This window comes from Plectropomus leopardus, chromosome 14 (genome assembly GCF_008729295.1).
Source record: "Plectropomus leopardus isolate mb chromosome 14, YSFRI_Pleo_2.0, whole genome shotgun sequence".
Taxonomy (NCBI): Eukaryota; Metazoa; Chordata; class Actinopteri; order Perciformes; family Serranidae; genus Plectropomus; species Plectropomus leopardus.
In genome coordinates, this window is record NC_056476.1 from 8,411,800 (window position 1) to 8,429,887 (window position 18,088).

Genomic DNA, 18,088 nt, shown 5'->3' on the forward strand with positions numbered 1-18,088 from the left:
ACAGGGGGAGGGGTCAACTTGTTCTATTGCACATACGTTTCTGCCTTTTCTTCATTTCTGGCTTCCAAAAAAATCTCACAGTTATAAACAGGCAGCAAGTAGCATTATTTTTGTTATTGTTTAAATAAAAATAAAAAAAGACAAAAAAGAAAAAGCTAAGGACAAGTATGGAAAAGCGCTCAATTAAATTGCAGCCAAAACCAAGATATAATAATAATAATGATAATAATAATAATAATATGCCCAATTTCAATCATCAACAAGAATATTCACAAAAACAACAACCATATATAGCGACACAGGCAGGAAAAAGTAACGTTTACCTGTATATATATATTTATAAAAAAAAAAAAAAAAACAACAACAGTGTAAAATTGATTGTCATTTCAAGATAAAAAGCATCAAAACATCCAAGGCATCAACAACAGTGAGGAACAAACTGGGAACTGTAAAAAGTGACGAGGGCTGAAGGGGGGGATTCACAGAACTAAAGCCCGAATGAACAACGCTCACAGAGAAGGGGGGGAAACCCACTTGGTACACATCATGCGTCTGAGAAAGCTTTTGGCAGCCTTGAGTGCAGAAGAGCGGGCGAAACAAAGGCAACAGTTTGCACATGCCATCCATCCATCTGCCCATCGCGGAGCGTAAAAACCAACAGTACAACCATCCGTTCGTTCGCTGCACACTCCCAGCTGTCAGATTTCAGTGTTCAAATCGCCAAAACTTCATCCAGTTGGGATGCAGCTTAAGCAAGCGCGTGCTCATCGAGAGACAAAAAAAGGGGTCCAGCAAGTTCCTCGCCCATCAAGGCGAGACTCGAAGTGCTGAGGAAGGCCGCGGCCTGGCGTGGAGAGCAGGAGAGCGCCATGAGAGGCGGCATGGCTTTAAATTTGACCGAGCCCTGTGACCAAGAGAGGTAACTCTTGAAAAGCTTTTCAAGCGGAGTAAAGGGGGCGTTGGTGAGTACTGGAAAGCACATACACACTCACACTCAGTCGTCACACTCACGAACACATACACGGGAGTAAATCTGTCCCTGAATGTGCCAAGCAACCGAAGTCTAGTTCCACAAAATATACACAGAGTTCACAGGAGGGATTCTTCTTTTCTTTTCTTTTTTTTTTTTTTAAGTCTCCCGTCTCAGAGAGAAGCCTCGCTGCTCGGTGCAGTCAGTGCGAGCGGCCTTTCTCTTACTGCCAGTCCTCATCATCCTCGTCCTCCCCGTCAGATGAGTCGTCGTTGGTGCTGTCCCCGCCCACCTGTCGTGTCCCGTTCTGCTGCCGTGCGGCGAGGGACGGCCGCGGCCTCCGCGGCTGCTTTTGCCGCCGCTCGTTCCTCGGCCTCTTTTTGCCGCAGCGCTGCGGCCTTCTTCTCCTGCTCGGCGTGGCTCTTCATGTGGGCGCTGCGGCTCTTCACCTTGTAGAAAATCCTACAGGAAGAGACGGGAGAGCTCAGAGGGTGGAATATGTAGCATTGCCGGCTTCATCAAGCTGGTAAAGTTGTGACTTTTTTTATCCCTTTAATATTGTTTTTTAGATTTTTTTATTGCCGAGAAAGGACAAAGGGAAAAGAGAAGGGATGACAAACAGCAAAAGGCTTTACCAACGACTAGCCGTCTGCATGGGGCACACACACACTCTGCCAGGTAAATGAGCATCACCTGAGGTTGTTTTTTTTTGGCCATTCATAAATCATATGTGTCCACACCACAAAAGTCTACATTTGTCATCTGGTGCACGAGTGGAACTGTAAAAATTGAATAAATCGTTTGAGCTATGGATGAGGATAAGCACTTATTTTTTCCTCGTATCGTGCAGCCCTAATGAAAAGTTCTCTGTTCTCTCTCAGAGATGGGGAAATTTTAAACTGTTGGGAAATCAATAATTAATTACCACTGTGAGCTCACAGGAAGCTTTCCGTGTTTCTCATCACTGAGTTTTAAAACCGCTTTCATAAGTTTAAAGATTTCTTAGATGGAGAATAATGCTGCCAATTTTACACTAACGAACGATGCAGAAGAATAAAATGATGAAGGTGTTACGTTTGGACTCTCACATCATTCTTATTTACTCACCAGCTGGGTCTGAAGCATTTTATTGAATATCAGTTAATTTCCATGCAGTTGGCATAAAGGAAAATTAAATACATACATTTCTTTAACACTGCACACAAAGGGGAAAAAGATGATTTTTTCAACGTAAAAGTAGCTTGTTCTGGAAAACTGAGCAGTTTTTATAAAGACCAAGGTAGTGAGTGAAAAATCAGTCAGAAAGTAATTATCTACTTATCTACATTTTTGGGGGGTGTTTTTTTTTTGTTTTTTTCATCTTAAAACATAGTGGCATCATGTCAAAAAAGGGTTTAAATTCTGAAAATTAATGAATATTTGATATTTATGATCAGGACTGATGGTTAAAAAAAACTCATTGAAAGTAATAATAATAATGATGTATAATATTTTTTAAAGCTTAATTTTGAAAAGCACATTTTGTGTGCAGAGCGTAACGAATTTGTGTAATATTAAAGCGGGCCCCAAGGATTAAAGACCAAACAAGTAACTGATCAATCAAAAACAATCAAAGTATTAATTGACAATGAAATTAAATGTTAATTGCAGCCCTGGTCTGTAGCTGCACGAGAAGTGCAGCCATGAGAGACAATGGCTGTGAATGATCAATAAACGTGTCTGAATTTCCTGTAAACAAACATTATCAGACTCTGTAGTGGAAAATTATCTATAACAGACACAATCTGAGCCCAGTGAGTATATAAAGGCTGAGTGAAGCTCTTGTCAAGTCACCGGGTAGAGTTGCACTAACGAGAGGCGAGATGTGCAGAATCCACTCTGTGTTTCAGTTGCTAGGACACAGTTGGCAATAACAGGCCCGGTGTTGCCAGCGGACGGGCTGTTATTTAATCAGAGCATGACAGGATGGTTTGATTCTTTCAAACGCCACGAGACACTTGCCTCTATTTACCAATATGTGATCCAAGTGGGCAATAGCAGTGGCAATATTTCCTGCAGAAATTCGGTGTTTGGCGAGTTCACTGCGAGGCCACTTATGTAACCACTGCTTTGCTTCAGTAAACAGAGTCAAATCAACGGCTACGACACACTGACTGATGGGATATCTCTGATCACTCACCTGCCACATTTCTTGCAGGGGAACTCTCCCTCCTGACCAGCAGAGCCTTTGTTGCCCGTTGAAGGGCTGGTTCGGCGTGCGTTGCCGTCAAAGCGCGGTTTGGAGCTGGGAGGGGGTGGATGAGGGGGGTGGATGACTCGGGACAGCGGCTGGTCCCTCGCCACGTCCTCCTGGCCTTTCATGATCAGGACGGTTCCCGGCTGCAACGCACGCAATGAAAAATGAGAGGTGAAGTTAACATGAAAGACACACAGAAATTAGTGAGCCTCAAGCTACTTTATGAGCTCCTTTTATGCAGGATTATATTACAAAGTGCCCGTTAACCCTTTGAAAACTCAGCAAATTAGCTTGATTTCTTTCAAAAACAACAAGCAACTAAACAAGAAATTGCCAAAAAATGAGCAAGGAGTTAGTAAAAAGTTACAAGAAAATTCCCTGAAAATAACAGGAAAACAGTAATTTAAAAAAAAGAAAGAAAGAAAGAAAACACACATGCAAAAATACAAATAATTAACCTAAGGAAAGTTCTAAAAAAAATGTTTTTTCCCTTTTTTGGAACATAAATGTTAAATATATAATGAAAAAAATTTTCCCTTATTTTTGAGGACATCTAATCATCCCCGCCCCCATTTTTGTATTTGCCAAGTTGCTTATTTTGTTTTTCCCATGTTTTTCGAAAGAAATCAATTTGATTTAATTAATCGATTTAAGCAATTTAAAATAATATTAAAAGGCATCCGATCACAACACAATAAACCGATGTTGATCCGGGTGTTAAAAGATTAAAACACATATGGACACACAGTCTAAGAAAGCAAAAACACACACAGCCAGGCACTCTGAACATTAACTTATTATGTACACTAAACGGGAAATTGCAACACAAATAGTGCAGATAAAGGTTTCTTGTCGAGTCATTGTTTGCTGACGGACACATTGGGGTTACACAATCCAGACAGGTGGACATATGCCAAGATGTCTCCTCTAAAATACCCAGCAGGGGGCAGCAAACCCAACAGCAGGCCACACAGGAGAAGACAGGAGGAGTTCAAAAGGACAAATTGTGTCAAAGTCTGAAGAGGCTAACTGAGGTTTCTAAGCAGGAACATGCAGAGGATGTTCCTGTATCAGCTTACAGCGCATCTCCTGCACAGGCTTTTGTTTAAATCCACGTGCACATGAGAACATGTCGGTGTGATCGTGTGTGTGTGTGTGTGTGTAGGTGAAAACAAGCAAAGACTGTTTTATCAAAATACTCTCATGGCTTTGAGAAATTATTATTTTGCATAAATAACAGACAAAAACACAAAATGGTAATTAGGATACAACCACAACAGTATTAATTAAGTCATATTAACACAAACAACAATGGCAGTAATCCCTCTGGAGCGCTGACCTACTTCTCTGGTTTATCAGGGTTTTGCATGGTGGTATGTTTTTAAATCATCATTATTAACATGATTTTTTTTTACCCTGAAAGTTGTGTTGTGAGTTGTGGTTGTATTACATTCAAAGGCCACACATTTATGTATTTACCACACCAGATATTGATTTTAAAACATTGCTGGTTGCTGCAGAGAGTGCTGCATTATGGGCTGTTTGTAGCCATTTCACTTTTATTCCCTCTGCGATTCGTCTTTTAAATTCTCTGGAATTTTTTTTTGGATTGTTTTTTTCTTCATTGATGTTTAAACTTTTCTTTTTTTCTATTTATAGATTCCTTTATTCCACTAAACACCCAGGAATATTTATTATTTTTATTTATTACCCATCCGATAATGTGTCTAGTATGTAAGTTCAAACAAATGGCCTCTGGTGGGATTGATAAAGTTGTCTGAATTTGAATCAGCCCTGAAAGTGTTAAAGAAGTCCACTTAAAGCTGTGAGAGCTTGTGGTGGCTGGTGTCACCAAAGAGGAAATGCACATTTACTTCACTTTAATTTTTTTTACTGCAGAAACAAAGAAGGGACCAATTTGTGTGTCAAGCTGCTGAGAATCACCGCTGTCACCTGAAGTCGTGATGAGGAGCTCGAAATTGACTGTCGAAAAACGGCGAGAGGAAATCATACTGATCACTTCCAACAGCCAGACAGGAGAGCGTGTGTGAGTACGTGACTCATTAAAAAAAAGGATGAAGCATCAGCTGCACCCGACAGTCACACAGGCTGTGCTTAGAACTGCATACTAACATACTGCCTACTACATACTCAGTGTGATATACTTCATACTGCAGCTGAACGAACAGTTAAGTATGCCATTACCGACAGACTGTTTACACCGACGTTACTCAAGCAACATGACTGTATCACATGACTGATGGTAAAAATGTCAGGGCAAACATACAAAGAGTGCAATTTTTTCACAAGTGCAAATATCTCCATGTGCAATTGGTGTGTGTATATATATATATATATATATATATATATATATATATATATATATATATATATATATATATATATAAAAATTTTTTCCCCCTAGACCTTTTTTGTTGGCACATCGTCATTCTATTTTGTTTATGTTTATGTTTATGTTTATGTTTTGGCACCTTGTTTTTTATTATCTGACAATTTAATATTTTTATATTTGTAATTATTATTTTTTTTACTGTTGTATTGTTCTTCCGCTGTTTATACTTCTTCGTACCTCATAGCTGCTGTAACATTGTGAATTTCCACACTGTGGGACTAAAAAGGATTAAAGGATCTTATCTTATCTTAAACTTCCAAACAGGCATTATTTGGATAAACTAAATACATATTTAGAATTTTAATAGTTGCAGAATTAATATTTAAACTCAATAAAGCAACATAATAATGGCTTTTTGCCTGACACAAAATCTCCACCGTTGCCAAGAGTTGCAGTCTGAAGAGACGCAAAGCATTGTGGGGCAGTTGAGTATGTCCAGTAAGGTAATGTCTTGCACTCCGCATATTCAAACATCTGTGCATTTATAGCGTACACGAATCCAAAAAAGACTAGCTGCTCAAATAAAGGGAGATGATGGTCTATTTGAGAGAACTTGGTCCCCTTTCTTTTTGTATCTGTCTTTTTTTGCTAAATATGGTGTTTTTTCCCCTTTATTTTCTCTATTTTAATTATTGTGAATTTAATATTCTTTTTCTTACTATTATTATTATTATTTTATTTTCTGTCTATTTGTTTTTAATCTGAGCTGTGAGCTTTGAAAATGTGGAGAGCACTGTGCTGTTAAGTTAAAAAAAAAATAAAAATAAATAATTTAAATATTTTTAAAAAATGAAGAAGATGATGTAATTTTTGCTGGGGTCTGTACCAAACAAGGATCTTTCCTTACATCTGGACTATTATTCGTGAGCACGAGCATCTCTGTAGCACCACAATGTTAACTTTAACTGGCATGACTTGGATATTGTACTTGGCCACACTGCAATGTGGATAATATCTCAACTGACTGTTCAGCCTCGTAAATACAAAAAGCAAAGATAAAAAGCACTGAGCACAGATAAAAACAACCAACGTAAAACTGATATAAATGGACATCTCTTCCCATGATGGCTGTTACACAATTAAAATTTGTTAATTCTGGAAAGTACAAAACAGCGATTTTATGATTTACTAAATGATATCACTTCCTTTGTTGGAAAAAGCTTCTTTATGTAGGATGTCCATTCATCTCCTTATCACCTTCTATTTCCCTTCCTTTTCCCATGCAGAGCTGATAATTAATTTCACACTCACATTCTCTGCGGACGGCAGCGTGTGTGTCACCTGGTGGGGCCGACGTCCGGTTTCCTGTCAGCTGACCCCTCCCACTTCCTGCTGTCCTCCTCCCTCTGTGGCTCCAATCTGTGAGAGCCCTGCTGGACCAGAGGACGAGGAGTGAAGACATTTACCGTTTGACGCTACTTTAGAAAGATCTGTAATGTACAACTTCCAAACTGCGTCTCTTGAACATTAGTTTTTCAGGTGTTTCTACGTTCCTGGATGATTTAGTCAACTCTAAATGCATGAAGCTTTGCACAATCGCCATAACGACCACCAAAACTACCTGCAATGTTTCTCCCTCTGTCCTCATGCTGAGGACATGTTGACATACCATAGTTGGAGTGAGCTGCAGCCGTTCACGCACTTCATTTTAAGACTCATGAAGATATTCTGAACTGCGTTCATTTCTGAGCCGACACTCTGCAGTTTCACATCTAAATATAACCGTTTCATGTTTAATCAGATCACCCTGCAGTCAAACAGACATTTTAACCAGATCGGTGTGTTAGTCGCTGCTTACTTGAGACTGAAGCTGGGGTCACATGGCCAATATTTCCTCAATACCGGAAATCCTTTTGATTAGAAATTCCAGCTGAACTAGATGCCGCACAAAATGATCTGATAAGATGTGCCTTTACATGCCTCAGAGCGTTTAATCAGAATAAAAACGTTTTTTATTTGCACAAAGTGGGTTCGGCCCTCTGTGAAGCGTCCGATATGCCGGAAACATAACAGAAGAAGTTTTTGTTCCAAAACTTGTTGAAAAAATTCAGTTCACTCAACAAATGTATAAAAGGAGAAGAGGAGTTTCTGCCTGTTAATCTAATTTAGTAGTAAGTAACGTAAATATAATGCAGTTTATTTTCTGTAGCTACAAATCACAGCTGTCAGAAGTAGAAAACAAATAATTTCAAGCTCAAAACTTTACACAGCAATAAAAATCTTTCTGATGGGAGCTGCTTGGTGTGTGGATCTATTTGTTTAATACTTTTCAGTATGATGTTTTTTCAGTCCATTACCCACTACACTGGATACTGGGATGTGTGTGTATTTTTTACCGTTTTATACTCCACACAGACATTTCAATATAACAATGTTCCCCAAATGTTTCATATGGAGGCTACTGGCAGCGATAGATGAATGTTATGTTCGGTAACAACGTTACAGAAGGCTTCTGTTTCAAAATCAAAGAGTACATTTATTCATCAGAGCACTCACATCAGAAAGTAGCACAAACAAAGAGAGAAACATTTTTGAATTTATGAAAGAGTCAGGGAAGGAGGCTCATAGAAATAGCTGTTCAGTATGTCGTGTGCGGCGCACGCACCAGTAACGTCACATAATGAATATATTTATTCCATTCATAGAGAAACGATCTGATGTGAGCAAATGTTTACATGGTTATTAGGCGCTAATATTTTTATATTGAACAGAGTATCTAAGATCTGCACCACTCCTTTCAACCTGATCATTAAATTCTTTCAGTCTCTTTTGATTGAGGTGGCTATGTACGTCATTTTTACTCTGATTATTAGCTGAAAATTCAGGTTTTGCAGAAGCTTGTTTTCAGAAAGATCTTTTAAAATTAATAATTTGTGTCCTGTACTACTTTGTGAAATGATGTTGTAGCTTTACGTCTATGCATCAGCAACTACACACAAGCTTTAGGGAGCTTATTTGGGCTGTATGACTGATAACTTTTTTTATAAAAGACAACCACAATACAAATTGTGGCTGCATTTTATTCTGTACCACTTTTTCTTTGACTTGTGAATAAATGATGATGATAATGTTACTGACCTTGTGGTCCGTCTCCTCCTCGATGGTCTTGCTCTCAACAGGCTCCGCCTCACCGTAGATCAGCGTCCCGTTGCGGCCGATCTTGACGTGTTTCTTGTACGTGTAGTAAAACTCCACACACTGCGCCACTGACTTAGTGGTCACCTGTAAATAACACACACACACGCATCAATTTTAGTTGAGTCCTGCGCAGTTGTGGAGACAGACGGAGAAACTTCAGATGCTTTTTTTAATGCATTGTCTGTTGTTATTCTGTATTTTCGGCAATGCTTTTTAAATGTCTGACAAAAAAAATCTTTTCTCTAAATAATACAATAGAATGAGATTTGTTTTGCGAAGCTTCGCTGCAGCTACTCACTGCAGCAAAGACAGTGTCAACAAGAATAAAAGCCTAATTCAATTTTTTAAAAGCCTTCAGTCTGGTGGTTTGGCTGTTGAAAACTGTAAAACTGACATAATTTGGCCTCATTCTTGATCACTGAATTGGTTAAGACAAGAAAATTAAATTGTTTTCAGTTTTGTGGAAAAGCAATGATTGACTGTGACACAGTAAATAATTAAACAAGAGGGGAAACATTGTTGCAGAGTGACTATATTTCCGTTCCCTCGCCCACCCATTGTCAGGGAAAATATTGTGTGCACAGTGTATTTTCTTTCTTGGGAAGGTTTATCAGCCCACAGCTACTGTGTGGTCTACAGACTAGAGTGCAGAGTTTTTTTATTTTCCTGTTCTCGTGCTTTAAAACCACAACATACCTGTTTCTGCACCATGAAGAAGTCCTTCTTGTACGCAGCGATGCCTTTGTTGAACTGGCGTCTCTCAGCTGCCGTCCAGCTGTCTGATCCTTAAGGAGAGACATTTAGAAAAAGAGAGGGATGTTTAAAAAACACAAGTATCTGCTTCCAGACTTTATTCTGAATGTGTGCAGACAACTTCAATCCCACCCCCCGCCCTTAAACACACACACACACACACACACACACACACACACACACACACACACACACACACCCAAATCACTGGACAAACAATGGCTCTCCTGTCTTCTGCTTGGGATTAACCACATGCTGTAAACCCCCTCCCTGCTCCCCTCCTTCCTTCATCGCGTTGACCCTGACAATCCTCCACAGTCACCCCCCACCCCCCCACCCACCAAAACACTGACACTCTCACTGCTGCAGCTGCCACTGCTTTGAGGAAAGGCCTCAGAAATTCGCTGTGAGATGGTGAAAGAAAGGGGAGAAAAATCATGAATCAGAAATCATGACCCGGTTACTCCAGATAATCCACACTTCCTTCTGCGTGCAGATGTGGTCGGCGGGTTTAGTTCACTTGAGAGAAAATAGTTTCTGCTAGGGCTGGATCCAAATGTGTGGCTATTCATTAGTTGGGTTGGTATTTGGTTTTCAAATTAGGCATTCAGATCTTCTTTTTTTGCATTGGGCGGCTGCTGCGCCCGTCACACAGAAAGTGACAGAAATGAACCTTTTGCCCAACGGTTATTAACCAGTTTATTGACTGAATCGAGCCATTTCTGTGTCTGTGAGAGCAGTACCGAACTGCAAACGGAGCAGCTCTACCCGAGTGGAGCTCTGTCCTGCAGCACAGAGCAGACGAACACTTACCAAACACTGAAGACAGATTATTGTAATGATAAATTTCAGAGTTTTTTTTGTAACTTTACAAACTATAAAGTGTCACAACCACTGACAAGTAGTCGGAGGCACACCGTCTCTCTCCTGAAACACTAAAACTGTCAGGGATCCCATCTCTCCCTCATCTGTGAAGCACTCGGTCTCTTCCTCACTCACCTCACGGTGTAGCTCTGAAGCACAAGGACCCCACCCATCCATTTATTATTGCAGGTTGAAAAAAAAAAGTTTAAATCCCATATAAAAACAGAAAAGATGCTATTTGTATATGACTTACCTGAGTAGTGGTAGTTTGCCAGATGATGAGATTTGGGGAAAATTGGATTCCTCAGCATCAGGAGCGACAGAGCAGCCTAAAAAAAATCAACAGTTGAACAATGACTGAAAGTTAACAAACATTAGTAAGCTGCACAGCTGCGACTGTTATGAGCCCTTTTACTGCAGGTCAACTCCTGCCAGCGACTCTCGGCTCTATCATACGCTCCCATTGTGCTTTATAAACCCGTAAAAACACACCAAAACGAACAACGAACTAACAGGTAACCACGGAGCGAGATAACCATCGCTCTCATTCTTCCTGCATGTATCAGGTACCTGAGTGTGTGATATCACGATTATACTCTGTCCACTGTTTCAACATTAGAATCAACTTTGTGCTCTTTGAGGAGAAAAAAGTCTTGAGTGTGCACGAGTGTTGAAAGACGGCAGTTTGAGCCGGACTGCTGCTGCAGAGAGTGGGTGCTCCGACACCCCCCCCCCAGCTCGTAGTTTCCTTGACAACGTTGGACCAGTGTTGGTCGCTAGGGCCTGAAATCTCCACTAGTACTTGCACAAAGCTCTCTGACAGCTCTGCTGTTTCTCCGCGAGGCAACTCCAGCTCGTACATCTTTAATAATGGAAGTATTGATTTAGGATCACAGTGAAAGTCAGTGTGAAGACAAAGTAATCTGTGTCTTTTTTCTGTGATATTAGAGACTCTTTCTCTTTTAATCAGTGTCACATAACTCATCTGTTCAATCCAGCGTAACTTATCGTTATTTAACAACTCTTCTTTACACAAGAAAAAAAAATAATCTATGGCAGGGATGCCTTTGCCTGATGGGCATTTCTCCAAAATGACAGGAGGCCAGTGGCCACTTATTATACAAACATTACTAATTAATATGTAAATTATATATTAGCTCAGACCTCTGTTGGGGAGCACAGAGGATCCTCCACTGGCACTTCTTTTTTGATGAATAAGCTGTATTTTGATGCTTTTTTTAATGCATTTTGGCACCTTATTTACATGCAAAGTACATTTTTTTTTTTTTACCATTAAATGGAAAATGGTTGACAGGCCACCTGGCACGCTGTAAATTAAGTGTTACTGGTCTATGGGTTCAGAATGGGATTCAAAAATGTAATTACATTTATAAAAACCTATTATATGGCAAGATTTGGTGCCCATGATATCTAAACATGCATAAGTTAACTTGTGTTGTGCCATTTTGCAAAAGCATTTTGTAATTTTGCTCCAATGTTGCTTGACATTGCTCTTTGGCTTTAAGTTGTAAAGCTCTTTGTAAGATTTGCTTAGAAAGTCTCATAACTTCAGTACGCAGTTCCTACTTAATCTTTTTTATCCCTCATTCACACATAATGTTGGCAGAATTGCTTTGAGGTACTCTGGAATGTAATAAATGGAAACGGAAATTGAATAAACTTCAAATTGCCCTCACACTTAAGTTTATTTTTAAGGCTTTAATATCTGATGTTTTTTCACGATTCTTGTAAATCATTAATGTGATACTTATTGTGTAATCGTGTTACTTTGTTTTGTTTTTGTCTTGCCGATTGTGTGCTTGTGAACATTTCTTGTTCTCAGGTCTCTATTGAAAAAGAGGTCTGAATTTCAATGAGACTGCCTGATTAAATAAAGATTAAATAAAATAAAGTGTAATTATTATTGTGATTATCATTAGTAAGTAGTAGTAGTATCATTAGAGCAGCAAAGATAAATCAATTAAATGATCAACAGAAAATTAATCAAGTATTCAGATAAATTTTCAAGAGCTGAAGTCATTTTCAGAGCAAAAAAACAAAACAGTTCCAGCATCTCAAATGTGATAATTTGCTCTTTTTATTTGTCTTAACATTATAATAAATTCAATGTCTTTGGGTTTTTCACTGCTGGTTATAAAACATATATTTGAAGTCATCTTTTGTGCACTAGGAAATTGAGACGGGCATTCTTTTACAGTTTTAATCACCAGAAAATGAATTAATGAATCAATAAAATAACTGGCAGATGGCTTATGAGCCATATCATACTTAATTATGAAGTTAGCTGAAGCTGTAATTAGTATCATTATAATAACTTTTAATTATGCCGCAAAGCTATTCTGACAGGCTGAGCTTTCATTTTCCTTTCTATTTTCACAGTATCTTTCTGTGTCTCTTAAATAATAATGGATATGACTGGATACAGTTTGTATTTCAATGGGGGTGACATGAACAGGAAAGAGCCACTCAAGATGCTGCCTTGTAACGTTCAACAGCGACTGCTATTTGGCCTCATTACCGCAAACAGTACAGAGCAGTTGTCCTTCTTCTTTGTTAAATGTAACGAGCAGCACGGCATATTTATTATCATAAGGTGTGTTTTATTTGAGCATGACAACATGCTTGAAATAGCTGATTTATAAGGAGGTCAAGGATGGACGGTGGATATCTGCACAGCAAGCTGCACTCGCCCCGCTGATGAGCTGTGATGTAATTAGTGGCTGACTCTGACTGTGATGCAATAGGTGTGAGACACGGGATGCATCATTGCTGCAGTGAAGGTGGAGCGTCCGTGTGAGCTATCGGTGACACCATGATTGCAAGCTCGTAAACATTTATGATTATCTTGACTTTTCTCTGGCATTTTCATGACTAAGACGTTCTGTCTTGTTGCTCAAGTTGCTTTAAAGTTCAGCTAACATATTTGTGCATGCACGTAAAATAACGAAGGGTGGGTCGAGTGCACTCTCCTTTTTTTCAGGATTTTCAAACGGCCACTCAGCTGACAGCAAAAAGCAGTGACATATGTTGAAGAAGCGTGTGCTGATAACAATAACAATAATAATAATAATAATAATAATAATAATAATAATAATAATAATAATAATAATAATAATAATAAATAATACTATCTGGAAGAGTTAGTTTTGAGTTTTTGAAGTGGGGCTGTTTGAGGTACTTGTCTGTAATATTTTCACTGCTTTTCCTCAAACCCAAAGACAAATTAGAGCAGCTATGAAAAGCGAGTTTCTGGCATCACTGCTTGAAAAATGACTTAAATTATAAATCAGTTATCTAAATAGTTCAGATTATTTTTTTGTGTATTGATTAAATGACTATAATGCCTCATTTCCAATGCATGGTTCAGCTTGACTCACTTTTTTTACATATATATTTATTTTATTTTTTTAGCTCCTGCCTTTATTAGAGATAGGTCAGCTATAGCATTAAAGGGGGAGAGAGGGGGGGGACGACATGCAGCAAAGGGCTGGAATCGAACCCGTGGCCGCTGCAGCGAGGACACAGCCTCTGTACATGGGGCGCCCGCTCTACCAACTGACTTTCTGGGCGTCCTGACTCGACCCACTTTTGGTACCAAGTCCATTTCACAATTTATTTTTCCACTGCAGATAGTGTGGGTGGGATTCTGAGCCGACGGCGATAATAACACGCTGTGGAACTGCCATGAGACGACACTCGCTCTCTCATTGGAAACCAAACAGAGGAACATCTGCACTTCATCAACTGACCACGGCGTGGTTTTGTGGGCTGCCATTTTTCAAAGATCTGGGTCAAGCAAATTTAAAAAAGAAAAAAGAAAAAATGCGGCTGCTATTGATGGCTGCTCGGCTATTTAAAAATCGCGGGTTTTTGGTTTGTGCACGTTGTTCCATGTCATGTTAGTGACGACTTTCTCTGACCAATCAGTGGTCTGCAGCATTTAATTTTTTTTTTTTTTTATCAGCGGGGTCATACATAGTCTAGGGTTTAAAAGGTAAGTACATAAATCATTTCAGATATAAATTATATTATAAATACATCATGATGATGTTAACAGGTCTGCAGCATTTTAACTCCACATCCCAATCTTAGCTCAGCTTAGCTCGCTTAGAAGAAGTGGTGTCGTACCACGCAGTGGAAATGTGGCACGTGGTTCTACAGTTAACCATGTTGTCACCTCACTAACAGCGTGCGTATCTCTTCTGCTCTACATGGTGCCATTACTCCGTGCCTCTGGTTTACTAACCAAACTGTTTCAGTGTCTCAGTCATCTCAGGCCACCACACCACTTTCAGTACAGAAGAAACTGAAACTCAACAGATCAGTCAGTTCTGCTCAGTAATCCCTGACAGATCTCATAAAGGCATTCAATCACTTCATTACATGCACGTGAGGAACCAGGTTAGTGGAAGATATCAAGTTAAAGCAGGAGGACGGGGGACACGTGCAACAATCTGAATACTTTTAAACCTCATGTTTACATGCAGCTGGTCAGTAATTCGATTTTTACACTCCTGCCTGTAGAGACTGACATATTTTCAGTAATGAGATATGAAGCTACACTTTGACATGTTTTTCTCCTGCTTGGGCTTTGGATTTAATTATTTTGGATACGAGGAGGAACTTTATGAACGCTGATCATTTGCTGTCACAACACGTCTATCTTGGAGCTCTTGTATCTGAAAACCCTGTCAGTAAAAGGTTTGAAAGCCCACGCAATCAGAACAAAAGCTAAGATTTTATTAATCCCATTAAGGAAATCAAGCTTCTCCTTCACTTGAGGAGAAACCTTGAGGAGAAATCAGGTTATTAATAACCCAGTTAATTTAAGTGCATATTAGCTTTAATAACTTGCTGTAATCTGCTCCTTTGCACAAAGACTGTACATCATTTATATTAATACTACCATGGAAAATATGAGTCTAATCATGTGTAGACTGTGCAAAAGGCTTTACATTTTCTTTCATTCAAGACAGGAATGTTAAGGCTTTTGAAAGAATTATTCCTTGTTCAATTCTAAAATTATTCATGACTAAAATGAATCCACTACTTTCTAAAAACAACTATAATCCATTCTAATTTTTTAGAAATTCTTTAAAGTGCCTGAATACTAGTAATTTTCTATACATGACATAATAATAACAACATAAACCATCTTTTTATATTATGCATTCAGCATTTTACCATTCAAAAACAGAATGACTCTGCTTTCATCAGTTATGTGACTGATTCACAACGAACAAAACAATTCATGTTTCTAAATCCTGATTAATGAGTATGCAACATTATCTTTTAACCCTTCACTGAGCCCTGCTCACTTCAAACAGCGAGAGGAGTACAGATACACAGACACAGATATAGATATTTCACTCAAGAAAAAATAAAATTGTTGCAACTTTGGCAGAAAATACTGTGTTTCTGCAAGATCCTATTACTCAGAGAAATTAAGTTTTCAGGGCCTTTAAGAGCGTTTTTTGAAATGATGGATCCCTAAAATTTGTTTAAAATATTCTGTGTGACACTCAGTGTTTTAATAGGAATGCAGGTTTTGAACTTTTCATATTTCAATGCAACCTTTAAGGCAAAAACAGGTTGACGTGCATGTTTAGGTTAGAACCTAACTGATCTGTCATTTTTCTATTAATCGTGGAAATCCTGCCTTATTACTGTGGATTATTCTGTCGTGCTTACCATAATGTCTCCTTTGCACTCGTACAGACAATGGTGGGCTAACTCCTGGTTGGTGCCTCCTCCACACAAAACACTGGAGCAGGCCATGTGCATGAGGTCCTCCACTAAAAGACACACCGAAAAAAAACTCTTTTAATTGTTATTATTTTGCACACCATCGTGACCACTTTTTTGTAAGTAGGGCCAGAAAATGTATTGATAAAATATCAATACTGTGATATGTTTCTATATATCATCTTAAATTTCATATATTTTGATATTGTTGTCTTCTCCTAGTTTTGGGGGCTGCATTACAGTAAAACAATGTAATTTCCTGAACTTAACAGACTTTCCTATTATGTGCCTTTACCCACTTGGTCATTATATACACATAACTGAAAATTATTAATCAAAAATCTCATTATGTGAATGCTTTGTCAACTCCATAATACCTTGATATCAAGGTAGTGTATTCAGAAGCCTGTACTTATAATATAACTGATTAAAATATGAAACGGTTTTTAGCATGTAGTTTTATTTATTTATTTAATTGTTAATTACGTAGTATCAGCGCCAGCGCTCCAAATTGAAAACAAACTTCCCCACAGTCACAATTAAGTCTACTTTACCACATTAAATTGCTTCATATACCCAGAGTTACAATTGCCTGCATCTTCTCACTGAATATACACGTATCCAAATGTAATACAGGAACAATTAAGAAATGATTTGCCACTGGGGACTTCCTAATTTGCAACAGCTTGACTATGAATCATTAAACACACTGTGTTCAAAATGACAACAGCAGAAAGTTGCTTCTGTATTTCACAAACAAAGAAATGACAGTGTAATGTCAGTCTGACACTTAAAAAAACATTTGAAGTTTTACAAAAAAAAAAGAAGGAAAGTTAAAGTTTTTTCCTGGTGATGTATATACAACAAGATAAATAAATTAATTCTAGAAACATATGATCAGCTTTACACTAAAATATTAGGAATTTGTTTGTTAACTTCTTTACGTTTCGGTCCAAAGATTGTGCACAAACAATCTGTGTGCCAGAGTTTCTATTTTCAGTTTTAGGTGATGTAACAACTGTGAAATATTGGTACTTTTCTTACCTTTCTGCTGGAATTCAGGTTTGTCCTCTAGTTCGCTGAGTGGAGCCCAGACCAGCTCTGCTCGATGATGATCCAGCTCAACAGCTGACCACTGCCTCAGCTCTGGCACCTCCGCCTGGTACCGCGACCCAATATTTATCCGTCTGAGAACAGGACATGTGTGTGAGCAACAAGGTTTTGAATTTGAGCCATTCGTAATTCATCCTCTGCTGTTGAGGTATTTATTCACTCTTACATATTTCAGTTGCCATGTATCAATATCTGGTTTCTTTTAAGAGTTAAGAACTGTTTTATTTCTGAGATAACATTTTGATTTCTCGGCTTTTTTTTCTGCAGTGATCTTAAAATAGCTGCAGGAAAATTGTTGAGGCACTCAGGGCTCTGAGCGCTGCAATTTTTGGACTCCAGCTTGTTACACAGCTCTCTTTTGTCCTCTCAGCATAATGAATAAAATGCAAATCCCTTTCAAAAGCTGTATTCTAAAACAGAGTGCACTTCTTGAAATCCCTGAAGAGAAACTAAATGGATCCTCATTGTGATTTGGGGCGAAGGTCAAGCAGGAAGAAAGACTCATAAGCCAACAAAAGCGTGCATCTCTGTAGGTTTACAAACAGATACCTCTGTGCTACGGTTGTAAAAATCATGCTGTGCTACAATAACAGTCAATCCTGTTCCAGCATGCGTCCGCCCTCCCCGGCATTTCCAGTGGGCCTGCAGTATTTCCAGCTGAGTGTGTGTATTCTGGCAGCCTCCCCCAGGGAAGGTGGGCTGCTACAAGTTGAACTGCGAAGGCGCTGGTGTGTTTGGGAGTCCACCAGGCCCAGCTGAGAGCATGATTTATGGGAAGCCTCGATGGCTCGTCTCTGACTAACTGCTGAGCAGCTGGCACCAGTCGGAGGGGGGA

The 18,088-nt window shown here is 39.0% G+C and overlaps 1 protein-coding gene across 1 annotated transcript in view; it reads right to left on the bottom strand.

The window, feature by feature from the left end:
• Positions 1 to 428: 428 nt before the first annotated feature.
• mideasb (mitotic deacetylase associated SANT domain protein b) overlaps positions 429 to 18,088 on the bottom strand; it is a 32,064-nt gene continuing 14,404 nt past the window's right edge. The window contains 10 exon segments of the mRNA XM_042500212.1: positions 429 to 1,295; positions 1,297 to 1,432; positions 3,150 to 3,349; positions 6,871 to 6,899; positions 6,902 to 6,989; positions 8,698 to 8,841; positions 9,454 to 9,542; positions 10,628 to 10,703; positions 16,087 to 16,190; positions 17,185 to 17,327. Coding sequence (XP_042356146.1) covers positions 1,194 to 1,295; positions 1,297 to 1,432; positions 3,150 to 3,349; positions 6,871 to 6,899; positions 6,902 to 6,989; positions 8,698 to 8,841; positions 9,454 to 9,542; positions 10,628 to 10,703; positions 16,087 to 16,190; positions 17,185 to 17,327 — 1,111 coding nt within the window. The 3' untranslated portion in view covers positions 429 to 1,193.